This window comes from Besnoitia besnoiti, chromosome II (genome assembly GCF_002563875.1).
Source record: "Besnoitia besnoiti strain Bb-Ger1 chromosome II, whole genome shotgun sequence".
Taxonomy (NCBI): domain Eukaryota; phylum Apicomplexa; class Conoidasida; order Eucoccidiorida; family Sarcocystidae; genus Besnoitia; species Besnoitia besnoiti.
In genome coordinates, this window is record NC_042357.1 from 741,080 (window position 1) to 766,512 (window position 25,433).

A 25,433-nucleotide genomic window follows, 5' to 3' on the forward strand; every position below is an offset into this window, starting at 1 on the left:
AGACAGCCTGACCACCTGTCTCTTGCTGAACTCTTGTTGCCATGCGCCGCTGTCCGCCTGTGTGCCTGCCCCCCTCACCCACTGCCCCCAGAAGTGTGTCTCGGATTGTAATGATCGCGAGAGCATATTCGCGCGGGCACTGCACGTAGTTTGGAAAGCTCTTCGAGGCAGAAGTAAAAGCGGCGATGATGAGGAGGAACAGCAGAAAAAACAGTTTTCGCTGCTCCAGAGGTCTACAACATAGATACAGAGAGCAGAGGCCACTTATTGCTTCCGCTTCAGACTCCCCCGACACAATCGCGAACTCATCGTCGCCAGGCCCACTCACTGACACGCTGGGTTTGTCTATATGTATACACGTGCATACAGCTGTTCATATATATATGTGTGCATATACATATATGCCTTGGAAGCCGCGCGCGTCCGCCCAACAGCCACATCAGGATGGAGGCCCGGTTCGTTCAAGCATCGCTCGCAGGTTGCGGTCCCGGATTCCTTTGCCGACCCCCGTACATATCGATGAGCGTTATTACGTTTGGAGCACAAGCGCGCAGAAAGAGCGTCCACGTTTAGCCGTAGATCTGCTGGGGCTTGCCCATGGTGCTCTTGATGTGGAGGGTTTTGACGTTGTTCCAGTTCTTCTTGAGGAGAGAGACGAGGAAGTTGATGGCGAGAGTGAGGTTGACGCGGAGTTGCTCCTCGGTCATGTCAACGTTGCCAACGGCGACACCCATGCAGAGCACCTTCTTAAGCTGGAACTTGATCGAACTCTTGATTTCCTGGATCTTGTCCTCCAGCTTGTCGTTGTGGGTGATGAGAGTGGGGAACTTGCCAGCCTTGTTCAGACCCGGTCCGAGTAGACGAGGAATCTGAGGAATCAGCACCTGCGAAGCCAAGAAGGCGTCGTACTTGCGCGCAAGCTTCTTGACGAGCTTCTTGTTCTTGTTCAACTTCTTCATTGCCTCGACGTCCATGTACTCAAGGCCCAACTCCTTCGCCTGCTCGCAGTGGACCGCATCTCCCATCACGCACACCTTCATGCGCGGGCGAGGAATGTTCGGGAGTCTGACGCTCCCGCTGAAACGCTTGTCTCTTTGCGTGTCATAATCCTTCAGACCTGGAGAAAAACGCACCCAACAGACAAGAAAGGAACTCATGACTTCACGCGCTCCCTTACAGCCTGGCTCTTCGGTCCACTCGCCTCACCGCCTCTGCCGAGTCGAGGCCAGCTCCCAAGACACAGCCACATCTCTCACTGAGCTGCAAAGGTCCGATGATGACGCGAACCCTCTCACAGTCCACACTTGAGCGTGACAAACGCAAAGACCACCGGGCGAGTACAGATGGCATAGAAGACGGGCAGAGGCACCGGCGGGAACCAGAAGCCGCTGCCGGCAACAACCAGCAGGCCAGGAAGGAACTGGCAAAGTCTACAGCGGCACGTGTGAGAAAACCTCTCAGTGTACGGGTAAAGGCGGAAGGCTTTCAAAAGAATCTGCGAGGGCCTGCATCCTCAACTTGGCTCACCGATCTGGAGCTCGACAGTCTCCACGAACTTTCTCTTCTTGTCCCGGGACCCCTCCAACATATCCCCAATAGCCTTCTTCAAGGCGTCGCTGCTGAGCTTGCTGACGACAAACACAGGACACAGCACCCACAGCAGGGCATGAAGCAGATCGCTTTCGCCATTCCAATCAGAAAACAAAGGTGAACACAGCAATCTGCTAGAGGACGCAGCCCAACCATTTCCGTTCTACATGCAACGGGAAATGGAGGACCTTCTGTGCGCCTCGCGCAGAGTCCGAAAAGGTGCTCCGTTGTCAGTCCGTCAGTCCCCTCCCCGCCAAGCATCCGTCCGTCGCGCAAGTCCCCTTTGTTTGTGGTTTTGCTCCGGTCTCGCAGCTGCCCAACGGGAGAACCTTATCCAGCGCGGAAGCTCGAGTTTCCTCGCAGGCACATGCAAACCCGTTTCGCGGCAGTACGCGACTTTGAAAAAAAACTTCCCGTCCCTGCGGGGGAAACAGGAAACAATGCTGGAGCTCTGGCCATGTCGATCCCCCTCTTTCCCTCGGATTCTGCCCGCTCAAAAAACCTTTCAGGCCCGATGAGCGTCCCGAGCCCCGCAAAAGTTCAGGATGGGAGCGGGGGGAGGGAGGGAGGCTCGCGTGAAGCGCGGCAGAGAAGAATTTAGGGAAATCCCAGGGATGCAGCAGTCCTTGCAAAGCATCAGGAACAACAATGGGACGATTTGAACTATTCATGGGAGTTTGCAAAGGCCGTTGCGGCCGCACGCGGGATGGAGCACTCAAAGCGGACCGACCGACCGTGTATGCACGGAAGCCGCGCAGGGGCCTGCTTACCTCATCTTGAATGGAGGGGAAGAAGAACGGGGACGGAGACGAGGAAGAAGATAATTCGTAAAACTCTCAAAAGTCCTGGGAGAGAGCGGACGGGAGTCTAGCCGCCCTGGGGAACAGACAGCGAAACACAGTGCGCAGGTCCTGTTCCTTGCCGAAGAACGGCCGCAGTCTCCCCCTTCTTAGACTGTCTCTCTCTCCCTGTCCCCCTGGAAACCCAAGCCCCACATGTAACGCCTGTTCTTGTACTGCGCGAACAATCGCTTTTTTCCTTGCATGCAGCAGCGTTCCTCCTCCACACAAAGCTGGAGCGCGCCCACAGGCGCTGCGACGCCACCACACGGCGCGTGGGGAATGCGCGTATGTCCTCGAGCAAAACGACCGTGTGCATGCTGCTTGACTCCTCTTGGTCGCCCCGCTTCTTCTCTCTGCGTGGAGGCTGCCCTTCGCCGACGACAAAAGGAGAGATTTCGTGACCCGTTTCCTGCGGAAACTCGGCTCTTTTGTGAAGGGAAAGAAACTGATTCTTTTCTCCCTCTGTTTTTCGTCTCTAGCGAGCGAAACACAGGAAAAGGCGGGTTCGCAGAAGAGAACTGAAGAGCAGGAGTCCGTCGTTTTTCTCTCTGCCTCTTCTTCCCAGTCTCGTCTTCTTCTCCCCTCCTCTCCTCTTTCGTTCACCAGCAGCCAAAATGGCGGACGCGGGCGCGTTCTCCGTCAGGTTCCGGAAGCTGAAGACAAACCCGCTTCTGCAGAGAAAACAGTTCGGCGTGGACATCCTCCACCCGAGCCGTGGGTCTGTCTCCAAGAAGGAACTCGTGGAGAAAATCGCCAAACAATTCCGCGTCGCGGACCCGCAGAGCGTCGTCGTTTTCGGTCTCAAGACTGCCTTCGGGGGCGGCAGATCCTCTGGATTTGCGATGATCTACGACAGCCCGAACGCTGCTAAGAAGTTTGAGCATCGCTTCCGCCTTGTCAGGCTCGGATACACCGAGGCCAAGGCCCTCAAGGGTCGTCGTGCGTACAAGGAACTTAAAAACAGAAAAAAGAAGGTCAGTCCTCCGGTTCAGCAGGGGGAAAGTTCCGCCCATTTTCTGTTCCCTAGCAAACTTCCCAGACACGGCCACATGGACCGTCTGCGACTCGGGTCTTGACCGCATGTGGGGCCTCGAGCCGCGACCGCCCGGCGTGGGCTAGGCAGGAGCGGCGCCTCTGAAGCTTCACCTGCTGGTTCTTGACCGAGGACAAGCCAAGAGTGGGCCTTGATACTCGCGGCACGCCACGAAGATATGCGAGAAAAGCTCTCGGGTGATGTGCTGATTATGTAGTATACACCATTGCATGCGTGCCGCCCGAGCCTCGGAGGGGTCACCAGCAGGAAGTCGAGGGCTTGTTGTGCTGAATGGGCTTCGACGAAGGCCGTGTCTGTCCCTGCTATACTGTAGTCTGACTCTCCACAAATCACACTGTTACGTCGGGTAGATGCGTAAAGGTCTCCTCCGTGGAGTGCCTGAAGGCCCGTCACGGATCACGGACGTGTGTCCTCTGCGCGTAGCTGCCTAGACGTGTCGACTGGACGAGGCGGCTTTGGCGCGACTGTACGCCGCTCTTTGGCGATGCGTACACTGAGTTGTTGATGAGAAGTGAACGAACTTGGCGCCTGGCTTGTTTGTAACGCAGCGGTGGGTGGCGACACCTCTGCATGCACAGACCTGCAGGGCGTCCACAGGCATCTTTTTCTCGCGGTTAAAACGTTTGTCCAGCGCACGCTTCATGTCGGCTGGGCGTTTGCGTGTGCCGGGTGTCGTAGCGTGGGTGATGTTCACTGAGATGAGACCTCGGCTTCGGGGCCCCGCCGGCCCGCGTGGGAAGGCTTAACCGGTTCATCCTCATTTTTGTTTCTGTCTGCAGGTCCGCGGCAAGGAGAAGGCCAAGTGCTCTGGCGCAGCCAAGAAATAAACGCTATTGGTCACGCGCAGCGTTGAGGGCGTCGTCATTGCTTTCTCGAAGACGGCAGGCATTTCGCCTCGCGAGTCAGTCACAGAGTGCAGGTCTGTGGAACGGGCAGCTGGTTGGCGTGACCCTACGGTTCTACGAATGCATATGCATATGCATGCGCATATACAGGGCGGCCACGTCGGTATGGCGTAGGCTCGCGGCATCCGCTGCGCTAGGAGCAGGGGACGAGGACAGGCAGACCAGTTCGCTGTTCGTCGTCAAGAAAGTGTGTATCTAGTTGACTGGGCGTCTGCAACGGAACTCGAGAGTGAAGACAACGTCCTTGTCGTTTAAGTATTGAACACGACTCCCGCGGCTGGCGCGCGGAGTCTAGACGCTCTGTTGGCTTCACGCGCGTCCAGAGCTCGGACTGCGCCTCCTGTGCAGTGCCGAGGTGGGAACAAGTTGCAGCCGTGAAGGGAACAGCACATGCGAATCGCTGCCTCCCTGCCATTGCAGGCACCTCAACTTCATCAACAAGAGGCTCGCATGCCCGTAGAAACGCACCCGCGATATGCGGCGGAACTTTGACCTAATATACAAACCCGTTAGTGAACTGGTTCTACACTCCGACTTTCGTCGTGACTGCTTGCCTGCCCGACTTAGCTGGTGGACGTGGAGCTTTCAAGTTTTTTGTTGAGTTACGACGCGAGTAGTGTGGACCTCACGAGTGAGCGTTACTATTCGCCTATAGAGAGAGCACTTTCGCTAGTTCGTCGCGCCCTGCTACTTGCCATCGAGCGTCTCAAGCAGCGTCCAATCTAGTACGCGCATGCTCAACGGACACTCAGTCTTACAAAGTCCAAAGACATCTGTTTCATTAAGTACAAGCGCGGGTGCTCATGGTACTGTCGTGTAACGGCTGTGGACACCTGCGTAGCGTTGTATTTACCCACAAGGGAGTGACTATACCATGTGATCACGCAAAGTCCCCCCCGTTAGCCCCTGCGGGCTGCTTCGAAAGCGCTCGCAGCGCGTGGGTACCGAAGCGGTCCTTCCGCGCGTCAAACGACCGTTAAAACAGACTATCCGTTATGTTTCTGGAGAGACAGTAATGTTGTCACGACGCTTGGCGTAGAGTGCGCCACCCTTTTCCACAGCACATCTTGGAACCGGCACCCAAACATAACAGGTCCATATATTCTTTACAGAACGATCGCTCGACGCCCAAGCACCTATCGCCATGTTCACGCTGGCCGCAGAGCTGCTAACGTCAGAAACAGCACATCCTCATCCGCCATCCTACCCGCGCATTCACGTGGCGGTGGACCAGACCGCATGGATGACTCTCGCTTAATTCGGGTCATAAACAGCGGCTGGCATTTTCGCTGTGAGATCGATCAGCATGCTCCCTCGCGATCGGAGACCTCCATATCCATTGCGTGCTATCGTTCTTGCGCTGCCGCTGTCATCCATCACTCTCCCCCTACTTGGACATCCTTCCATCCCCTTCCCCCTTCTTCGACGTATCCCTCCTTTTCCAGGCCTTCGTTTACCTTTCGTTCTACATTTTTCTCCCCTGTCCTGTGTGCCTTCCTCTCCGCATCTGCCCTCTGCCCCACTGCGAAAATATATCAAGACCTGCGGCTGATTTTCGCGCCTTCTTTCCCTTAGGTCCCCTTGAAGTTAAGGAAGCGGAGCGGGACAGGATTGTGGTACGCATGCGTAGCGATATATCCCACAAAGGCGAACATACCTCCCAGAAACGGCCCAAACAAAGTTACCATTAGTGCGTCTACATCAATGTTGGTGTTCTTCGTGCAGATGTTTGAGACAAAGATACCGAAGGTGACAGCGGGATTCATCGTCGCCCCAGCGAAGGCTCCCGCCAATATACACGCACTAACGACAAAGGGAATTGTCAACTCCCATGTCACTCCAGACCCGAAAACGAGCGCGAGGACAGCGTAGATCATGACCATCGTCGGAATGACTTCGTGAAACAGCTGACGGCTGGCGCTCATCCCAGGATCTAACGGTAGGATATCGAGTGCCTTGCCCATGATGCCGTAACCAATGAACGCTCCCACGATGCCACCTAACAGTTGGGCGCATACGTAGCTCAGCAGATCCACCAAAGTGAAACGCGGGTCTGTCATAAAGATTGTGCACGACACCGCTGGATTGAAATGAGCTCCGCTGATATCTTTGAACAACGTGATCAGAGCGAAAATAGTGCTGGTGATTGAAAACGGCGCTGCTTTCTCCCCTTCAGCCTTCGCTAAACCGAAGGCGACCGCACTGACAATAATCATAGTCGCAAAGAACTCACACAAACACTTTTGCATATTGAAAATGATCCGCTCGCAAACCCCTTGTGGATTCTGATACTCCTCCGCATTCTCTGCCACCGCGCCGCCGCCCTCTGCTACTGCAGGCACAGCACAATCGATCAAGAGAGCCAAAGCACCGACCCGTGACCAAAACGCTTCCTCAAGGCTGAGATACATGCAACCAAATAGACGCCTGGCGCGAACGGTGGAACAGTTTGCCGGTTGGCCGTCACCAGGTGCCAGAAGCAACCTGCGAACGGGAGGGGGCAGTTCTACTGCTTAGCCCGAACATGATCCAAATCTCTAACAGCTTTAGGGAAACTTCTACTAAGTTCAATCCTCGTGAAAGCGATACACTCTCACGATCGCGTTTTCCACGTACTGCGCGGTCCTGCCTTTCGCGCAGGCGTGAGCATCTTGTCTATCGAGTTAATTACCGACAAATGACTTACCTCCCGCCAAAGGGTGGAATTCTCCGTCCGGTCCAATTCGGATTGTCGGAGCAAGGCCATATGCTTCTGCACTCAATGGGCTGTGCAGCTGGATCTCTCCACCTGCACAGGAATGCGCGGCAACGACTGCAGCCAAAGTTGCTCTAAACTCGCCCGGCAAACCCATCTAATGGCGCTGCCGTTTCACTTGGCTACATCACGCATCTCCTCACTGTAGGAGCCCAACCAGGCGGGAAAGAAACACAGCCGACCTTCTGGGCGCGGGAAATGGAGGATCCAAGCAGAGCGAGTCCAACGCCGTACACATGCAGCCCCGCCGGTTTCTTCCCCAAGAAGGAATCCTCGGTGCGCCTCGGGCAACCCGCCTTTGGCCATGTATCTCGCACGAAACGCCTGCTGTCAGCGATAGCCGTGGTTTATTAGTGTTTACGTTATGAACATCTCAATAAAGTATGAGCAACCATGAAACGTATTTGACTCATCCAGTGGCTACATTTGGACACTGAAAGGTTGTCGTATCAACATGCGGGTATTCAGAGCTCGAATTTCAGGGCACCCGCCATGTTGAGGAGTCAGATCTCCACGGACTCGCGCCTCAGCGTAGCTGCAGGCGGCACTGACGCCCATCTCTGCACACCCCCCCTGCGCTCTCATGCCACACCGAGCCTCCACGTCCACACATACGCTGACCTGTGTTGTGAAACAAGTGCATATGAAGGCACGTACCGCTGACTCGGCCCGGCTGTCTTGAGGGGTGGATGCGCCCGAGGAAGATGTTGCTCTCCATGCGCCTGTTCAAGGCTGCAGCTCTGCTCCCACTCCGCAGGCGGCCGTCACCGTGGTCAAGCGAAGACCGATACGTGTGCGCCGCCGACACGGCGGGCACCAAGGTATTCTGCTCTCGCTTCAGCGACTTCGGATCCTGCCGCGCGCCAACCTCCACGTCGGCTGCCCCGTCCCCTTGCGCGCCTGGCGCGTTGCTCTCTGCACAACGAAAACAACGCCGCAGTCGTGCCCGTGCGGCACACTGGATCGGAGAGACGCAGTCGCCACAGCAACCGAGGGAAAACGACGCAAACGGGTGACACGAGGCGAACCAGTGCGAATCCGTGATTTCGGCCTCGAGGGCAATGCAGAACACTGCACGCAGGGCGAAGAAGACGGCCGCAGGTATTGTGACTTGCTAGTGCAAATGGCAGAGAATGTATACGCGACACTGGGACTCCCTGGTAGGGAGCTACTACTCGAGTGCGCACTATTTGGCCCGCCTCAGAGAAATATAAAGGCAGAGGAGCCGCTGCTCGAGGTCCACATCGACGGCACTCTCCCGGCTACAGACTCTACAAGTGCATCGGCACCCATACAGACACGCCTGCATACAGGGCGTGCGAAGCTTCTGTTTGGCGACACATACTCGTGTGATAAGCCGTATGCAACAAAAATCGAATCGCACGGGTTAATTCAAAGTGATACACTGCTGCGCACAGAAAGTTGCATCGGTGACCATCCCACAATCTGCGCGTGCCTACTTGGAACGTTGTTCTCTTCCATCGTCCTGGGTCGGATGTCCTTTCCCGGATGTCTGCCTTTTCCTGCTCTCTCCCTCCCACCTCGCTTCGCGAGTGCAGCCTCTGAGTACGCCAAAACGGGGAAGTAGCGAAGCTTGGGTGGTTCGTTAGACCTTTGTTTCTGCGATGCTGACGGATTCAACGGGTATTCAATCTTTCGACCAGCCACGAGAGGGTCAGTTGACTGCAGATGAGGATTTGTGGTTCTCCCCTTAGGCTGCTACCCACTGAATATCATCTCGTGCACCAGAGTCTCGAAGGCGTGGCCGTGACCTGGTTGAGCTGCGCGTACAAACAGGACTCTGTCTTTGTTTACGTGCTGCCTTCCTACAAACCCCGAGGCCACGAGGAGTTACAGAATACACGCGGCCTCAAGAACGAACGGCCTGAAAGTCGCGTGCCGAAAAACCAGCCACACTGGTCACTCAGCAGCAGGGTACCACACTGAGCGGAGACTCTGAAGCTCCCTCGTCGTCACATTCCTCCGGCCGACGAGGCCACAGAACGCGCAGTTTTCGCCGAGAAAGAGTTACCGAAGATAGAACAAAGGAGGGGAGCGGAAGAACAATAAAGCACTTCCACACTACGGTCAAAAAACCAGCGACCTGCTACTTGCAGCTCGACCCTTGGCCGCTCACCGCGAGTCGACAGCCGCGCAGACGTCGGAGGACGGAAAAACGCGCACAGCCGTGAACCGTTCGCGCCACGCTGTGTCTGGGAAACGAACAGAAGATCCAACGCTGAGATGTCAGAGAAGCGTTCCCTACGCAAACAGTGCTTAAAAAACTCTGAGAGACAGACTCAACTTGCCAGCCCCAAAAAGCCGCCTCGGTAGGGGTTCCGCGTGCCACACACGAGAACCTGCGAGGAGCTGATTGAGAGGAGAACTAGTTATTTCCCCAATTTCGCTGTTTCCCCGATCAACGAATCGAAGAAAAACCGACGCCATTAGACCTGGGCGCAGTCGCACCGTCCTCCGAGTTGCACTTTGCAGGAGTGTCTGCGAGCGATTTTTAGCTGTCGTGCGGCGCCCGCGAGATGGTCGGATGTGGCTGCTTGCCAGCACGGAAACACGTAGCCGGCAAGGGAGCGGAGTGCCCGCGGTCTGCTTACCGTCACAGGAAATGCTGGGCTGAATGAACAACTGCCTGCTCGGGATAAAGGAAACCGATTTTCCCTCTGCACGAAGACCAAGGCGCTCACGGGTACAAACACGTTAGTGAAACGCGCGTGCAGAGACAGATACACACGCTCACTTTCCGTGAACTGTCCGGAAACAACACGGAACCTGGGGCGAGCTCTTCAAAGCTTGGACGTGGACGAAGGCCTGAAAAAGCGAAGAGAGAACGCCCATTCTATTAGCAAAGTAGAGGAAGCATACATGAGTACCGCGTAGCGGGCGGGCTTAGCGTAACGTCTGGTTCCCGTCACGAGTGCAGGGGGGGGGTTCTGCCGCAACTCGCGCACTACTGGTCGACTCATTGTGGAACCACAGATGAAGTAAGTTCTTTATACACTTGATTTCTAATGTGTGTTCAACCTTATGCGCGAGCTTATGTGGTGCCGGCGCCGACAGATATTCCGTGACCTCGTAGAGAAGCGTCACGCTTGAAGCTCCCTAGCCCTCCGGTGCCATGATTCAGACCAGTGATGCGCGTGGAAAGAACGGGCGAAGAACCATTCGCGTTCCGCATACAAGCAGTGCGATACGAGGGGCAGAGTGTGTAACCGCGTCTAGCACAAATGATTCTCCTGTATTGTGCTCGTGCACGCGGCAAACGTGGCCGCCGGCAGGCACAGGAAAGCGGCAAAGCCACTGCTCCTGTGGACTGCTTCGAGAGCTAACGCGAGTGGGCAGTCGTCCGCGAGACAGTCGATACGAGGCAGGGCATGCTTCCCCCCTCGTCCTTGTCAGCTTGCCGACTGGAATCCTCACTGAAGAAAGGCACTCACTTCCAGAGTGCCCCACTGACTTTCGAATTCGTGCGCAAGCGCCATTTCAGTTGTCTCCGATGTATCTTCAACAAGTCTCGCCGCGCCCCGGCCCCCAGCCAGCGAACGCGTGGCTTAGTACTATAGCGAACGGCGAACTAGAGTACCATAGGTGCTGTTCACTGAGTTGAGCCGCTACACCTTTCTCTAATCTTGTAGAGACGGGCGTTCTGTTTTCTTTCCCGCCGTTGTGCACACGTTGTTTACTCGTTCTACAAGAGGAGCGCGCGCACGCGGCGCAAGCTTGCTTCACCGCGCCGCTGAGTCACTCCCGTCCGCGCGGCCGCCCTGCAAAGAGACAGCTCGCGAATCCGAGCCAGCGCCTGCATGTCTCTCTTCTGCGGAACCAGAAGGCTACAGTATACTTCTGATCACAGAACTCGACGGTGAACTAGTGGCAACTTCACCGTGCCAGCATGGACTTTGTAGTATCGGTTACCCGCGAAACTTTTCTTGCAGACGCTGGCTTAGCGCGGTGTGCGTCCGCGTGGAGCGTCCGCGGCGCGCCACGCACGCCTTTCCACTCAGAAACTCCTTGCATCTCTGCAGCGCTAGCGAGATGGCTTTAAGTCTCGGTGAATCATGTACGTCTGTGGAATTCGTTGTTCATGCTGTCTTTCCTTTTCGCTCGAAAAAACCGTGGTTAGTCGCACGCTCTCAGCCAAAGTTTCGCCGTGCCAGCTCCCGTGTGCGGGCGGAGGAGCGGAGCGGGTTGAGTTCCGTTAAGAGAAAAAGGCGGCGTCTCCTTTCTCGAGTTCTCCTCCTTTAGTCGTCTTTATAGTTCATCCTTCTTATGCCCATTTCGCTGCCGCCTAAGTTTCCTTTCTGGCGCAGTGGCAGTGGCAGCGTCAAACGGTAGCGTACCGCTTGGTGAACGCGCGTGGCGCAGTCGCCCGCACCTCAAATGTTCCGTGCGTGTCCGCTGTTTTTTTCGTCCTTCATTCGTTCAACGTTTCAGCAGAGTGGTTCTGTGGGGTTTCAGCATCCTCTTTGACACATGGGTTCGCGCAGCCCGCTTCGACGAACAAGATCGCTGCTGTTGTCTGCTGCGCGCACATCTTCATACGTTCAGCTCGCCGGGGCTTTCGGTAGGGCTATTCCGAGTAGCGGATCTACTACGCCCAGATTCATGCTCCGGATAGACGTAGGAATCGGTTTCCTTTGAACCGCCTAGGAGCTGTAGTCAGGTCTACCTGTGGAGCGGGCTGCCCGGGCTGGGTACGTACTACGGCCCTCATTTACCTAGTTCTGTGGGCTGCGGCCTATCCAACAAACATAAAAAGACTGGGGGCCTCTCGTTGTTGGGTGCGTGCCTTTTTTCCTGGGGGAATCTTTGGACTGGGGTGAGACGGGGAGACGTCTGAATTCCGTTTGTTTTTGCGAGGCTCCCCCCCCCCCCCCCCCCCCCCCCCCCCCCGCCCCCCCGCCCCCCCTCCCGAGGAGATGGCTACGTCACAGTCGTCACCGTTGTTCAACCACCTTTCTTCTCCACCCTCTTCCTCGTTTCCGTCTGGGCCGCCCGCTTCCGCCTCTCAGTCTGACCCTCCAGGCGATGGAGACCTTGCATTTCCTCCCGAGCTGCCCCCCGTGTCTGCCGTGTGGGAGTGGCAGGGCGAAGGTGGTTGGCACTGCTTCAATCGAGGGCATTGCGAGCTGCTTGAGGCAGGGTGGGAGGCGGGTCAACCTGCTGTAAGCTCGCCACCGGGAACCTTGTCCACACCAGCGAACACTTGTCATCGATTGTCCTGCGTAGATCTTTGTGCGTTAGCCTTCCGTTCGCGTACCCTACAGAAACAACACTCACTTGTCCTTCACCAGCTCTCTTCCAAAGCATGCTGCGCCTCGTTTGCCGCGCAACTCGAGTCTTCCGCGTGTTTCTGTTTCCGTCGCCTTCCGATCTCCCCCTGCTTCCTTTCGCTCTCCCCTGTGCGTGCGGCTGGGGGCCGCGTACGCGTAGCCTCTCGCATCGCTTCTTCCCGATCCTTCGTCTCTGACTCTGCTGTGTGCCTCCGCGCATCTCTGGAAGAGCTGCGCCGGTCTTCTAAACGGCGAGCCAGGCCGGTCGCACACACAAATGGCCTGCCGCGGGTCTTCTGGTGCAATGCGGCCTGTCGCAGGTCTACATCCGAGCAAGATCCTGGTCGTATCGCATCGACTTGAACAACATGGTTCAGCAAAATCTCCTCACGCGTCGTCTGCGCCACATTCGCCGCTCTCTGGACAGCGCCGCGCTCTGGTTCTGCGAAGGCGCCGACGGTGATGCATCTCGGTCAGTTGGAGCCTTCCCACCCAGGAAAGAGGAATACATATATGTATATATGTTTGTACATACATACGTACACGTCGGCGTTTATCTGTATGCTGAGACTGCGGATGAATCTCGTGCAAAAGACGGGATAGAAGGCACAAGACGGACCGCGACACGGCGCCAAGTGACTCTCCAGAGAGTCACGCGTTGGACAAGCGGGCGTTGAATCCTGCGCCTGCCAGTGCCATACAGTGCAGGACTGTGCAGGGCACACGAGTCTTCATCCGTTGAAGCGGAGGTGTCTACGGAAGGACGTTTTTCAGGGGAGAGGACTGAAAGGATGAGTGCTCTATGGGGGCCTCAGCGCTCTTTGAGTTTTTTATGACCTTTGCACAGGTATGACCCGCAGATTGAGGCTGCGTTGGAAGTGATGCACCGCGCACGAACTGAGCAGGCCGGTGACGGCGCGGGCGGAGATGCGAGTTCCTCCGTCACATACTGGGCTTGCAGCGACGGGCGTGATTACGTTGCCGATGTCGAGGCAATGACTGAGACGTGTACGACTACTGGTGAAGTTAGGAGGGTAAGTTTGTCTAACTTGTGTTGTCGTACTCTTATTCATACATATCTACTTGCATCCCTTCGTTTGTTCATGTTCGCACATTTTTCCTCATATTCGCTTTCGTGTGGCACTTGCACACGTTGCATGGTTCCGCGCGGATACACGGGGAGGCTTCGGCGCATATCCAAAGTCTCGTCACGAGTACGCGTGGGATCGGACCGAAGGGGGGAGGGTTTATGCTCCTCGCGTCTCTTCATGAGTGTGTGACGTCTAAATGCGCCGTACTCTAGTAAGGCGACGCCGTGCAGGCTTCCGTTTTTTTCATTCCAGCTATTGAGGGTTACGGCGCGGTCGTGCCTGCTGTGTGTACTTTTGGACTCATAGCCCTACTTTGCTGCGCCATTTCCTCAGATTTGCCGGTGTGTGTTGAAGACGAAACACGGCCTAGACCAACCGCTGACACGAACGCGCGGCACAGATATCCTCCACCTCCCGTCGCTCAGAGTCGGAACGGTCGAGCGCGGCGAGTGCTGGTGCGCGGGCAACTTGCAGGTGGTTGATTCAGTCGATTTAGACAGCGTTCTGTTGCCAGTGGAAGTGCAAGGTAAGATGCAAAGCCCTGTTATGCTGCCTCGAGCTCCCGCGAAACCCCGAGCTGGTGACCCTTTGCGCGCAGTTGAATAGGGGGAACTCCCCCACAGATATGCATGCCAAGTTTTCATGCCGCTGCTCAAGCGGTGCTTTGCGTCCGAGACCCGATAGCCAAACCCGCATTCGTGCTGCTGGTGCCTGGTGTATATGGCATGGATGGGTCGTTGAGGCGCTACGGCCTCACACGGCGCGTGCGGGTTCACGTTTTCGGCTCGGTGCCGTTTTTGGGTGTGCTTTCCGCGCTTTCATTAGAAAGCGTGGATGACGTGTGCGCCATGTGCCTGGAGGCACTGGAGGTCGCTCCTTCGCCCCCGCCCGCCAGGAGACCGAGCGCGGTGGCGCAAGCAGAGAAGAGTGGAGACGTCGGAGAAGGCGAACGCGGAGCTTCTCAAGCAGCAGATGACGTGGTGAAACTCAAGTTCTGCCAGCACATGTACCACCGCGAGTGCATCCTCCTCTACGTGTCGCAGGCTGCCAGAGGGGGGTTCGTGTGCCCCACGTGCAGCGCCGTGCAGTGCACAGGCAACGGCCCCTCGCCAGCTGGTGGGCTCAGGAAATGGTGTGCGAGTCTCTCGACAAGCAGTGCACCGCAGAGACGGAGCCGCAGCGAAAAGTCTTGGCATTCGTTCTGCTGAGAGCTTTTCTCCGCAGCCGTGTCCGCGCTGCTCCTCGTCCTCTGCTCTGTTCTCTGCCGCAGCCTGTGCAGCGCTCGTTGTCGCTGCGTGCTGCGTGCGCCCCCTATCCTGCATGCTTCCCTCTCTCTCCCCTTTTCTTCCTCGTCCGATGCTTGGAACCCTCCTATCTGACCGCTCGTGCCTGATCCGTCTCGCTCTCCGTGCACCACCCTAAACACCCTCCTCCCCCCCACTGCGGTCCGCGTCTACGCGGTCGTCGGCCGCTGCACCTGCGCATTGGCCTCTCTCACTCTGGGCGCCATTGCCATGGTGCCTCCACTCTCCCCCGACGTTCCTATGAATCGTCTCCTGCCCCCGTCCTCCCTCGTTTTTCGTATGCCGCTCCAGTTTCGTTCTTCGTCCTCCAAGGCCTCTGTCGCGGCTCTGTCGGGATGCGCGGCTTTGCGCGCCTTGATCCGTGGAAGGATTCAGTTAACCTGCACTCCGAATCTGGTTCACTCCCGCGGGTGCTTCGTTGCGTTCAGGCATCATGAAGTGGCATATCGACCGAACGCCAACCCTGGATGGCCACAGCGACAGCGGGACGATTTCTGTGGAGTACGAACTGCCAGCTGGGATCCAGTCGGCGCGGCATCAGCGCCCTGGAAGTCCGTTCGCGGGGACGCGCAGAGTGGCGTATCTTCCTGATACACCGCGGGGCAGGGAGGTTCTTATTCTCCTGATCCACGCTTTTGTCAAGGTGAGCACGCGAGGCGGCTCCACTGCAGTGAACTGTTGCTGTGTACATTCGCGTACACGCAGATGTCTCCGGAGGCGGTTGCTTACTCGAGGAAAGAGTATGGCCTAGAGTTTCGGACCTGCCGATCCGCACATGGACGCAAGGGGACGTCAACATGCGAAAATCTGCGGGTCCTCGCTCAATAGAGAACTACGTTTTTCTTCATTGTCCGGCCGTTGCGTGTCATTCCCGGTGGCCCTGCTTGCTATATCGGCGAGCTTGTCTAAGGGCGGCCTCCACCAATGCTCTGCGTGATATCTCTCCGTGTGTGTGGCGGCTTCGGTCACTGTGCGTGGTGTGCCCGCATATTTGCGTTGACGCAGGCATTTCGATCTAGGTGTTTTTGCAAACTTGCGCGCATGCAGGGCCACACTTTCACAGTGGGGACGAGTGTGACGACTGGACGCTCCGACGTCGTTGTCTGGAATGGGATCCACCACAAAACGAATCGCTCGGGAGGTACGTGGCTCAACGGCAAAAAGAGCGTGGAAATCTCTGTCGTCAGATGGTGTAGCTTTATACGTTGAGCCCGCAAACGCCGGAACGTTGCGCATGGGATCTCTGCGGCACCCACCTTCCCGCGCCCTTGTACGAATCCAGGGCACGCCGTTGTTACGTAGAGCAGCCGATCGTCCATACGTATCTGCCAGCAGATTGTAAACCTTCTCTGCCGTAAGCATGCATGCATGCATGCATGCACACCGCTAATCCACATGGCAAGGAGCGCCGATGTCCGATTTTATGGCTAGACGAGCACACGTATATGGTCCAGCAGTCCTGTACCACGTAGAGCGAGAGTCTACCCGTCAGGATAGGACCGCAGTTCAGGGGTTCCCTCATACTCAGTTTTACTTCCATTCGGTTGGACAGAGAGTCAAATACCTAGACGCGTAGCCTCACACGTTCTTGTTCGATGTGTGCTTATGTGCACCGGAGACAGTCCATAGGGCCTGTGATGACGCGTGGAGATGCTTCTGTGCAGTTCGTAGTTTCCCTTCATCTAGCTTCGCTTTTTGTTCTGTGGGTGGATGTGCATAGGCCCGACGGTCTACGGCTACCCGGACGACTCTTACTTCGACCGAGTGTTGAGCGAATTGGAGGCGAAGGGCGTGACGAGAGACCTCTTGGCTTCCTCCCCCGACGGCCCTGCGCCTTCGACGGCCCCCGTCGTTTCTGCCAGCCCAGCTGACGCCTCCAAGGAAGCGGGTCGCAGTGCGCCGCGGACATTGATGCACGCGCCCCAAAGTGCCGCGCGAACTCGTGCGGATCAGGAAACTCTTGCCGAAGGCCAAGAGAGCTCTTCATCCGTCCCCTCCCCTTCCCCGCCTTTGTCCTCTGACGGCTGTCGCAGAAGCAGCCGCTTGAGAAATTCCCGCACGGGGAGGAAAGACGCCGCGGCGGGGGCTGTGGAGGCAACGTCTCCTGCCAGTTCGCCCTCCGCGGACTCGATGTCTCCCGTGAAGACCAGTGCGCGACTGTGCAAGAAGCCGAGCCTCGGGGCTTCGTGTTGCGGGTCGTCTGCGGCGAGATCCGCGCGCACACCTCGTACAAGACAGACGCTTGAAACGGTGAGTTGCTCGAGCTCTGCGTCCGCTTCAGAGACAGCAGGAGCGGCGAGGGAAGCTCCACCGAGGCCTCTCATACGCGGCGGAGGCAGCAGTCGCCGTGAACATGGCGACCCGCGCGGCGGAGAGACGGAAGGAATAGATGCAACAAGGGCAGTGGGACAGTTTTCGTCGCTTCTGAAGGAGAAAAAAGACAGGGTGGCGGGAGGAAACGGGGCGTTTTCGTTGCCGCATGATTCCAAGAGGGGGGATACTGCACAAGAAGACGATGAGCAGGGAAAGTCGGACAGGACAGGCCCCGCGGAACTGGCGAACGCTGAGGCAGACACTGCGGTGAAAAGATACCGGTCAAACGATGGCGTGAGCACACGAGGAGGCAATGCACGGGCACACAAGGGGACAGCGGAGCCTGCACAGAAAGCTTGAGAATGCATGCTAACGGACAACTATGTGAGCACGCACTCCTAGGCGAGTACAGATACCGCTTCTCAGTGAGAGCTGGATGCGCGTGCACCGCGCATGTTAGGACATTGAAATGGTAGGCAGAAAACTTCTGAAAAATGGTCCTCCACCGCCATTTTTTTTAGACCGTTTGTGCTATACGCGGTCATGCTCGTAGCGATAAATGCAACACACCCCAACGTATATTACTGCGTTGGGCAAATGTGTATACATGTGGTAATTCGTGGTCTTTTTTTTTCTCACGGGACTCTCTGTAGGCTTTTACCGACACTACTTTCATGTCGCGGAGCGACTGTAAAAGTCTGTACATTGCGTGCCGAAAGTCGCCGATGGTTTTATTGCGCCGTAGGGAAGCCGCAAAACACCTGAGTCCAATGTTTCATGCTCTAGTGGATGCAGGTGTAATGTCTTGGCAGAACGCGTGGGATATGTACGTCTACTTGCGTTTCTCTGCGGTCCTTTTCTCGGACGTCGACGGGGAATGATGTGATGCTTCGCGGAGCCCGGACCATAGTGACCTGTGCTCCAGGCCAAACCACTCAGTGAAACGTGCAAATCATCACCATGGGTCTAAGAACGGGGCGCTGCGAATTGTAGAAACACAGCGAAGAACACAGAGACCCGGACGACAGGTAGATCGAATCCTGTCATACAGCGGCGCTTTTTTTCCAGCCTTCGCCCACGCTTGAGAGCCCCTGAAGCAGAACGAGAATTTGCATGGAGCTGACAAAGGCCCAGAGGGATTTTGTGCTAGTTCGTCTCGAAGGGTATCGCACAGCGTTGCACGTTGTGTCACCAGGGGGGGGGCATGGGAAGCTTATACTTGCTGCTGATTACTTTTCCGCATGGTCTCCGTTGTTGCAGATCATGGAATAACCTGGCGCGGTGTAAGACGCGTTTCACAAGGGCCTCTCGTCCGCTGTATCCTACTCTTTTACGTAGACCGTTCGGAGCCTTTGCTTGCCACCAGAGCGCCATTTCAATTTTCATACTAAATCCATCGAAGGGCCAAAGACCGATGCGCACGTATAGGCTTCGGAGAAATGATCGCGTTCACACGTCCTACGCCATGCGATGCCCGGGGCACGGCAACATCGATCCCCTGTGTCGCCTGTGCCAGAAGGGTTCCTTTCTGCACATCTAGAGCAGCGCTCCACTAAATGCGAGCGGACGACGCAAAGGAGTGGAAAGCAAGTTTCTCCGTATCGCTTCGCTCAGCTCTTGCGCTTACTTACCTGCGCATACACACCGGAACTCTCGTGGGTCCCGCACAAGCCGTCTACTGCGTGAGGCGGGGGCCCTTTGCTGCTAATCCTTTATTCTTTCAGCCAGTTTCCCACATTGAGAGATACCGCCCAGAAGCTCAGAACCGTGGTGCTGCCTAGCGGTCAGCTTTGAGCGTGCCGTCCACGCACACGAGAGCCGTACGCGTTTTACCCCCCTTCACGTGATGACGCACCGTCAAGCGACAGGAGAGAGATTTTTGTAAAGCAGGTAAATCAGTGTATACCCTTTAGTTCAGGGCTACATAAACGAAACAATAGATAGTTTTCAAAAATGGGTATAACGTCGATATCTAAACGTTCCATCGTAGGCCGTCGAGACTACAAAGTTGTGGTTTTGAGGTGCACGCTGCTGGAGCGCGGATCATTATACATGGCGATTTGTAATGACTTCATCTCTCCAGAAACTCGTGTATTCTTATGCTACTAAACACCCGAGCTTATAAATGAGGAGATTTTTTTTTCTCGCTTCTGTAATGCTCTACCTACTAACATTTTTTTTCCAGATAGGTTCCATGGTAGTCCTGCTGAGAGGTGTAAAACCAGAATTTGCCAGTGTGTTAAGTAAGCTTTGGGAGATGCTCCTGAATGCTCTTTTTTTCCTACACATACAAGGTCAAAGCCGACTCCAAGGTACAGTGACTGCGCGGATGTATATACTTTTCGTTTTAGTTCAATACAAATATACGTACGATTGGATACATGGTGGAGATACAGGTGGAAATGAACTGACGTAGCGAAACAAAGGCCGCGAGCGTTGCCGTGATCTGTAGAGCGATCCAGCCCTCTGTGCGTCGCGCATAGCATGATGGCGAAGCGCCCGTATCTCCAGATGTCCTGGTGAAGCTGTAGGACTAGCTGGTTGTGTCTCGCGTCTCCACGAGTGCCAGAGACGGGGAATGCGCCACGCAACTTCTTCGCGTTCCTTGCGCTCTCTTTGCGGCGGCTAACTTCTTCGTCTTGCCAAAGTAAAGCGAGCCGGCGCCGGAAATGGGCGCGAAGGGGTGTGTGATGACCCTGTGTTGAGACTGGGTGTCAAGGACACTTGTTAGAAAGAGAATCGGTGCTCTCTATGCTTCAACGAAGGGGGAACCTTAGTGGGTTCTTTCGCGCACCCGTGCGCGCGGACGACATATTGCTGCCGACCCCAACAGCGTTTTTCCTTTTCCCACCGGGCGCGGCCAATATGTGGAGCTCGAGGGGCCTTCTGATTTGAGTTGCGTGCGTTCTCTGAGTGGCCTTGTCGTCGTGTGTTTCATACTTTTTTCTCCAGTATTGACCCAGCTTTTCCCTCCTGTTGAAGAGGAGGTTTCTCCGAGGCGACTGCTCTTTTTGCCGAAACAAGGCGGTAGTGTTGCGCGTTCCTTGCTACTGCTTCTAGCCCGCTTCTCTAAAACCTTGTCTCGGTCGATTTCCGTCACGCGCGCGGGGCGGGACAGTTTGCGTGGGGGTTCTGGCTTCTGGCACTGCAATTTCCCAGTTTCGCATTTTTTCAGAACTTGCTTTCCTCTCTACTGCGGGGTCTTCTTGTGTCCCTTTGGCTTCTTTCTGTTCCTTCGTCGATTTCGGGGATCCGACACTGAACGTCGCGGCACTACAGTTTCGGCGCCATGCAGCTCACTTGGAAGCAAATCCTCCTCATTGCCGGTACGTGACGTTTCGTGGTTTCCTACTGTTTTCAATCAGAATTCTCAAGGAACACGCGTTTCCGAGTGCCTTCAAAGGATTCCACGGTGCTTCTGCCTGCCGCCTGGCGCTCCCCTCCGGCTTCCTGCGGGAGTTTCGCGCGTTGACTTTCGGGGTCTCGCACACAGGAATTGTGGCTCTACGGGAGTTGCCTTGCCTTCATGAACAACTTTAGGTCATTGCAGCCTTGCCTCAAAGTTCGGGGATTCGAAGAGTTCTGCGTTGGGCGTGCTTTCGTCTCCTCAAATTGCTCTGTCTTCATTTTCTCGAATGGCTCCCAGGCACTCCCTCTGCTCTGTTTGCTCTGCTGGTTTCCCCTTCATGTCCTCCACCTCTGAATCCTTCGCCCCGGCTCGGCTTGTTTTCTTTCCCTGTCGTGCTCTGTTTGGCGGTTTCGTGCTAGCGTGTACAGATATATGTAGTGAGGCTTATTCGGATACACCCCAAATGCATGTGACCTTATGTAGAGGCATGTTTCTAGTCTCGAGACAGATGAGTGAACTTCAAAGCGCACATCGTCTTCGTATTCGCCATTCCGAAATTGCTTTCCATGCAGACGTGCGCAGCAGCGTCTTCGCTGTTTTAACTGTGTGGAGGCTCGCCGTTTGCCAGCGCCGTCACAGCAAGGAATAAGAAGAAGTAATGAAAGGAGTGGAAGACTTGACGCCGCGGCAGTCTGTGCGTGTACAGCTGTACCTGTATATCCATTGCTGTTGGCACGTGTGTCTGGACGCACATCGCGCGTGGACGGTTGTTGTTTGATTTTTTTCCTCTTCTCAGGCGGCACAGCCGCAGCAGGAGCCTGCCTTTACTATTTGCTCCGCGAGGACGGAGGCGAGGCGAGTGAGGGCGATGGCGAGCCTAAGAAAATCAACAGTGGCGAGGCGACCAAGGAGCAGGTCATGACCATCCTCAAGGGCATTCTGAAGAGCCAGGAAAAAACCAAGGCTCTCATGAAGGAATTCATCAAGGACATGCTCAACGAGGACTTCACGTAAGTGCCCCGAAACAGCTTTAACAGTGGATTCTTTAGTCTTGAACAAGTTGTGTCGTCTACGTGTACACGTCTGGACTGGTGTTTATGATAGCAATGCATCGTAGAGGTTGCAGTTGTATCTGCAGATATGCATGCTGCGCAAATACGTGTGCACTGAAGGCTGCCGGCTTGTTGAGCTTGTATTTTCTTTAAAGAGAGCCGAATTTTCGCCCGTCTCCTCGAGCGCGCATGCGAAGAGGCGCTCGCGTGAGCGATTTCCTCTTCCCACCTGCGTTTTGTTTTTTGATTACATCGAAGTTCCTCCTTTCATGATGTATTTGCTGGGGCATTCGGATGAAAGCATTGGGCTCCGACTTACGTCTTGAGGATAATACATTTCGCTTTCCCCTCTGGAGGGAAGCCTGAAAGCCCCGTTTCCTTGGTTTTGGCGTCTGTCTATCTTCTGTGAAAAGAGAACTCCAGAGGAGAGGCTGCGCGATGATGATAGCATTGGGCTCCGAATCTGTTTGAGGATTCCAAATCTACGCTGCCTCGCACGGCAGTGATGCCTGATCGCTCGCCCTTTTTTTCTCGGTGTGACTCGCCGCCCAATTTCCGTCGTGTCTCGACTCAGTTGAGCTGGCTCTCGTGTCCAGAGATGAGGTTTTCCTGTGTGTGAACATGTCTTCTGGAGACTGTGTGAAGTAGCTTGGTCTCTGTACACTGTAGGTGTGCCTGCGTGTCTGTACGCCTGTGGAGAATGAATCTCGCTCTCCCGAGAGCGAGGTCGCATGTCGATGAAAGCACTGGGCTCCGAATTGCTTTGCGGACAACACATTCAACTTCCCTGGGATCTTTGGACCCGCGGGAGATCTGACTGCTGCTAGTTCGATGTCGGAAGTTGTGGCCCAAAGTCTCTCGGCGATCCGTTTCACCCTGCACGCGTAGAAGGGTGCCCCTGACATATTACTCGGCTCCGGGCGTCTTTTCGCCACATTTATGTGTACTGTCTGCATACGCATGCCTGTCGAGGTTGCCGCTTCGCTTCGCGCGGCCGAGTTGTGCATGCGGACGCCCCTCTTACAGCGACGTGTGCCCCCGGCTCTTGTTTGGGGCGGCGGCGCGGCTCTCCTCCACATCTCTGCAGTGTGGCAAGCGACTTCTTTTGTTTTTCGCGTTCCCTTCAGCTTCGAGGAGGCCTACGAGCGCGTGCTGCAGAAACACCCGGAGGACCCGCTGGAGCAGTACGGTCTGACGATGCCCGACTTCGACAACTTGCTGGACAAGTACCAGCACGACCCGCAGATCAAGGATCTCATCGTGCGCATCATGAGCTCCTCTGCCCCTTCAGAGTACGCGGTGGAGAGACTCGGGCGGGCGGGGAGAGGACCGCCGTGGAGGCCGCTGGCCAGCGACGCGACGGCAGCTCTCTCTCTCACCGAACGAACAGAGCTTCAGGATCTGTGCATGACGTGTGTCGGAACACGTGGCGGGCGGCTAGGGGTACTGGGGAGATCGCGAGTCTCCGCCTTGGGCGGGGCTGCGGAGGCACGCCCCGTAGGACGCGTGTGGCTTCGACCTCTTGTCTGCAAAGGCAGACCTGCGTTCAGTCTGTCTCCTCGGGCTGGATGAGACGTGACGCGGAGGCCTTCTCATGCATACGCGTGGCGTAGAATATATTGCATGCAGCCGTAGCTCGGCATCTCCGGTGGGAGGGAGCGTAGACTGTCAGGTTGCCTCGCGCCGCACGGTCTTCGCTCCGACGTCGAGGCGTCTACGGCTTGGGCGGGTTTCTGGCGGATGCGTGCGGACTCGTGAGAAACGCCTTGGGCGTTGTCTGTCGCCTTTGTGTGCTTCGCAGGCCGAACCCGCGCGGCCAGACGATCGACAAGGCGAAGGTGATTCAAGTGCACGAGTACATGAAGCAGGAGCTGCAGAAGCTGGTGGATCACATTCAGAAGAGCCCGAGCCGATCCAAGTTGGATGTGAAGAACGTGACGCTGACGGCGCAGGCGTACGTCGGCGCGAAGGTGCAGAAGAAGTTCGGTTTTACGTCTGAGGACGTCGAGTCGGCGGTGATCTATAACCACAAGGAGCTGGCGGTCGATCCGGACTTTGTGCGCGTGAACATCGGCATCCAGACCATCATGAACCAGTTGATTGTTCCCCAGTTCGTCATGTAGAGCCGAAAAGAGGCTGCGGAAAACTGTGACTCTAGTATACTCTCTCCCTGTTTTTGCTCTTTCTCGCCGTCCCTGGCATTCCTCGTACGCTTCTCGACTTGCTAGTCACCTGCGTTACTCGAAACTCCGCGTCGGTTGTACGCATGGGGTGGTCGCGGCCACCTTGGGAAAACGCGGTTAATCGCTCTATTTTTTTCAGTTCCAAGCCTTCAAACCTAGATATCCTCTCGCGAGAGTCCGACAAGCTTGTGTGCGGAAGGAGAACAAGAAGGGATGCAAGGGGGGGATGCGGTGCCGGCACGCGCGGGAAGGGCTGCGTGAGGAGGAAAACGCGGGGGGCGTGCAGCGAGATGTATCAACTCGTTTGGAAAATCTGGCAGACGCATGTAGAGACGGACATACGTTGTGCGTAGGTGTGTATGTGTGGATGCATGTGTGGATATGTACACGTGTGTGAACATACATATTTAGACGCACGCAGGCGGCGGATGTCGGTGTTTTTTCGTTCTGCGTACACCGTGGGCCGTCTTGGAAGTCCTACGTTCCGTCTGGCGGAGACAGGGAGCGCGCTCGCGCTGCCTTGTTACTTAGTGTGGAAGTCAGAGAGGGCATCTCGAAAAGTGTCTTCCGGAGGTCTCAGAATCACTGAAGAACCGCCAGACGGGCTGCTGCCCCTGGCGGCGTTCGCAGCTAGAGAGGAGGGCGGAAACTGTGTGCGGGACGCATATACGACGTTGTATATATGCATATATGCATATTCACAACTCGTTCCTTTGGCATATATGTATGTGAAGATATCTATACATATTCTCACACGTGTGCACACATATATATACATTCGTGTGTATAGAATTGTGGAGGTAGTGTGCCCGTTTATTCGTGAGACCTTGGCTGGTTCAAAAGCTGGCGCGGCACGGTAGCCTCGCTCGCCCAGCACCCAGTCGCGGCCTCACCTGCATGCGCGGAGAACGGTTCAGCGACTGGACTCCCATACATGTTCTACGGACAGAGGTTCCGGTTCAAAGGCAAACTCGTTCCTCAAACATATGAGAGTAATTGGCCTCTCCACTTATATTTCCCCTTGTCTCCGCGTGGCCTCCACGAGCCGCGCCAAGAAGTTCGCCCCGAGCTGTGGAGGAGCAGTCCGGCGTAGCACGACAGGGAATCGGGCCAAACTCAGTATGCCGTAGCCTCTTCAAGAGATAAAACATATATTTGTACGGATGGACCTACGATCCGCTAGCTACACTTTCGCAGTTGTAGATCAGCTAAGGGTGTCTCTAGATTTTGTTGCATGAGTTTAGATCGGCAATCCCCTCTAGTAGTCGAACAGATGGAGCTGCATGCAAATCCAAGTACACACGCGTGCGAAGCCGTCGAGCGCTGTGGGCAGCCTAGGGCCAGCACGTCCGCGGATTTGCTTTTGGCACTCATGCTCCCTCGGTACTGCATTGCCTTGCGACTATTCGCCTGAAGGAGGGAAACAAATCAGAGCTGGACGGGTATGCCGAGTGCAGACGTGACACTTGATGCATATGAGCGTTCTATTGTCCAGGGGACGGCAGACAGCTCAGTTGCGAGCGTTACGGGATACAGGAGTGCTTCCCTCCCGCATTTTGCTCTCGGTCAGCTGTTCTCACACAGCTTACTCGTGCCCATCGCGAAGACGTCGTGGACAAATGGCCTTTACCTTTGCGGGAAACACGAAATTTTGCGTACACGCCCACGCAAGCATCTCTTTTTCGGGGCGGTGTGTGCCGTAGCCAA

The 25,433-nt window shown here is 55.9% G+C and overlaps 5 protein-coding genes across 5 annotated transcripts; 3 read left to right on the plus strand and 2 right to left on the minus strand.

Moving 5' to 3' along the window:
• Window positions 1–569: 569 nt before the first annotated feature.
• BESB_034510 (ribosomal protein RPL10A) lies at window positions 570–2,365 on the minus strand (the record flags this gene model as incomplete). Its single annotated transcript, XM_029362037.1, has 3 exons — window positions 570–1,117; window positions 1,528–1,628; window positions 2,361–2,365. The coding sequence occupies 3 exons, from the start codon at window positions 2,363–2,365 to the stop codon at window positions 570–572; spliced, it is 654 nt and encodes a 217-aa protein (XP_029221002.1).
• A 681-nt stretch (window positions 2,366–3,046) lies between these two features.
• BESB_034520 (ribosomal protein RPS24) lies at window positions 3,047–4,313 on the plus strand (the record flags this gene model as incomplete). Its single annotated transcript, XM_029362038.1, has 2 exons — window positions 3,047–3,406; window positions 4,266–4,313. 2 exons carry the CDS (start codon window positions 3,047–3,049, stop codon window positions 4,311–4,313), a joined length of 408 nt encoding a protein of 135 aa, XP_029221003.1.
• Window positions 4,314–5,962: 1,649 nt separating this feature from the next.
• Window positions 5,963–10,127, minus strand: BESB_034530 (aquaporin 1; the record flags this gene model as incomplete). Its single annotated transcript, XM_029362039.1, has 7 exons — window positions 5,963–6,723; window positions 7,078–7,179; window positions 7,804–8,061; window positions 8,607–8,708; window positions 9,284–9,408; window positions 9,902–9,972; window positions 10,035–10,127. The coding sequence occupies 7 exons, from the start codon at window positions 10,125–10,127 to the stop codon at window positions 5,963–5,965; spliced, it is 1,512 nt and encodes a 503-aa protein (XP_029221004.1).
• Window positions 10,128–12,080: 1,953 nt separating this feature from the next.
• On the plus strand, window positions 12,081–17,502 carry BESB_034540 (WWE domain-containing protein; the record flags this gene model as incomplete). The annotated part of the gene is made up of 8 exons (XM_029362040.1): window positions 12,081–12,326; window positions 12,755–12,906; window positions 13,282–13,468; window positions 13,859–14,051; window positions 14,351–14,641; window positions 15,258–15,472; window positions 15,877–15,970; window positions 16,550–17,502. 8 exons carry the CDS (start codon window positions 12,081–12,083, stop codon window positions 17,500–17,502), a joined length of 2,331 nt encoding a protein of 776 aa, XP_029221005.1.
• A 2,929-nt stretch (window positions 17,503–20,431) lies between these two features.
• BESB_034550 (uncharacterized protein) lies at window positions 20,432–23,666 on the plus strand (the record flags this gene model as incomplete). The annotated part of the gene is made up of 4 exons (XM_029362041.1): window positions 20,432–20,468; window positions 21,288–21,501; window positions 22,671–22,835; window positions 23,345–23,666. The coding sequence occupies 4 exons, from the start codon at window positions 20,432–20,434 to the stop codon at window positions 23,664–23,666; spliced, it is 738 nt and encodes a 245-aa protein (XP_029221006.1).
• Window positions 23,667–25,433: the final 1,767 nt, after the last annotated feature.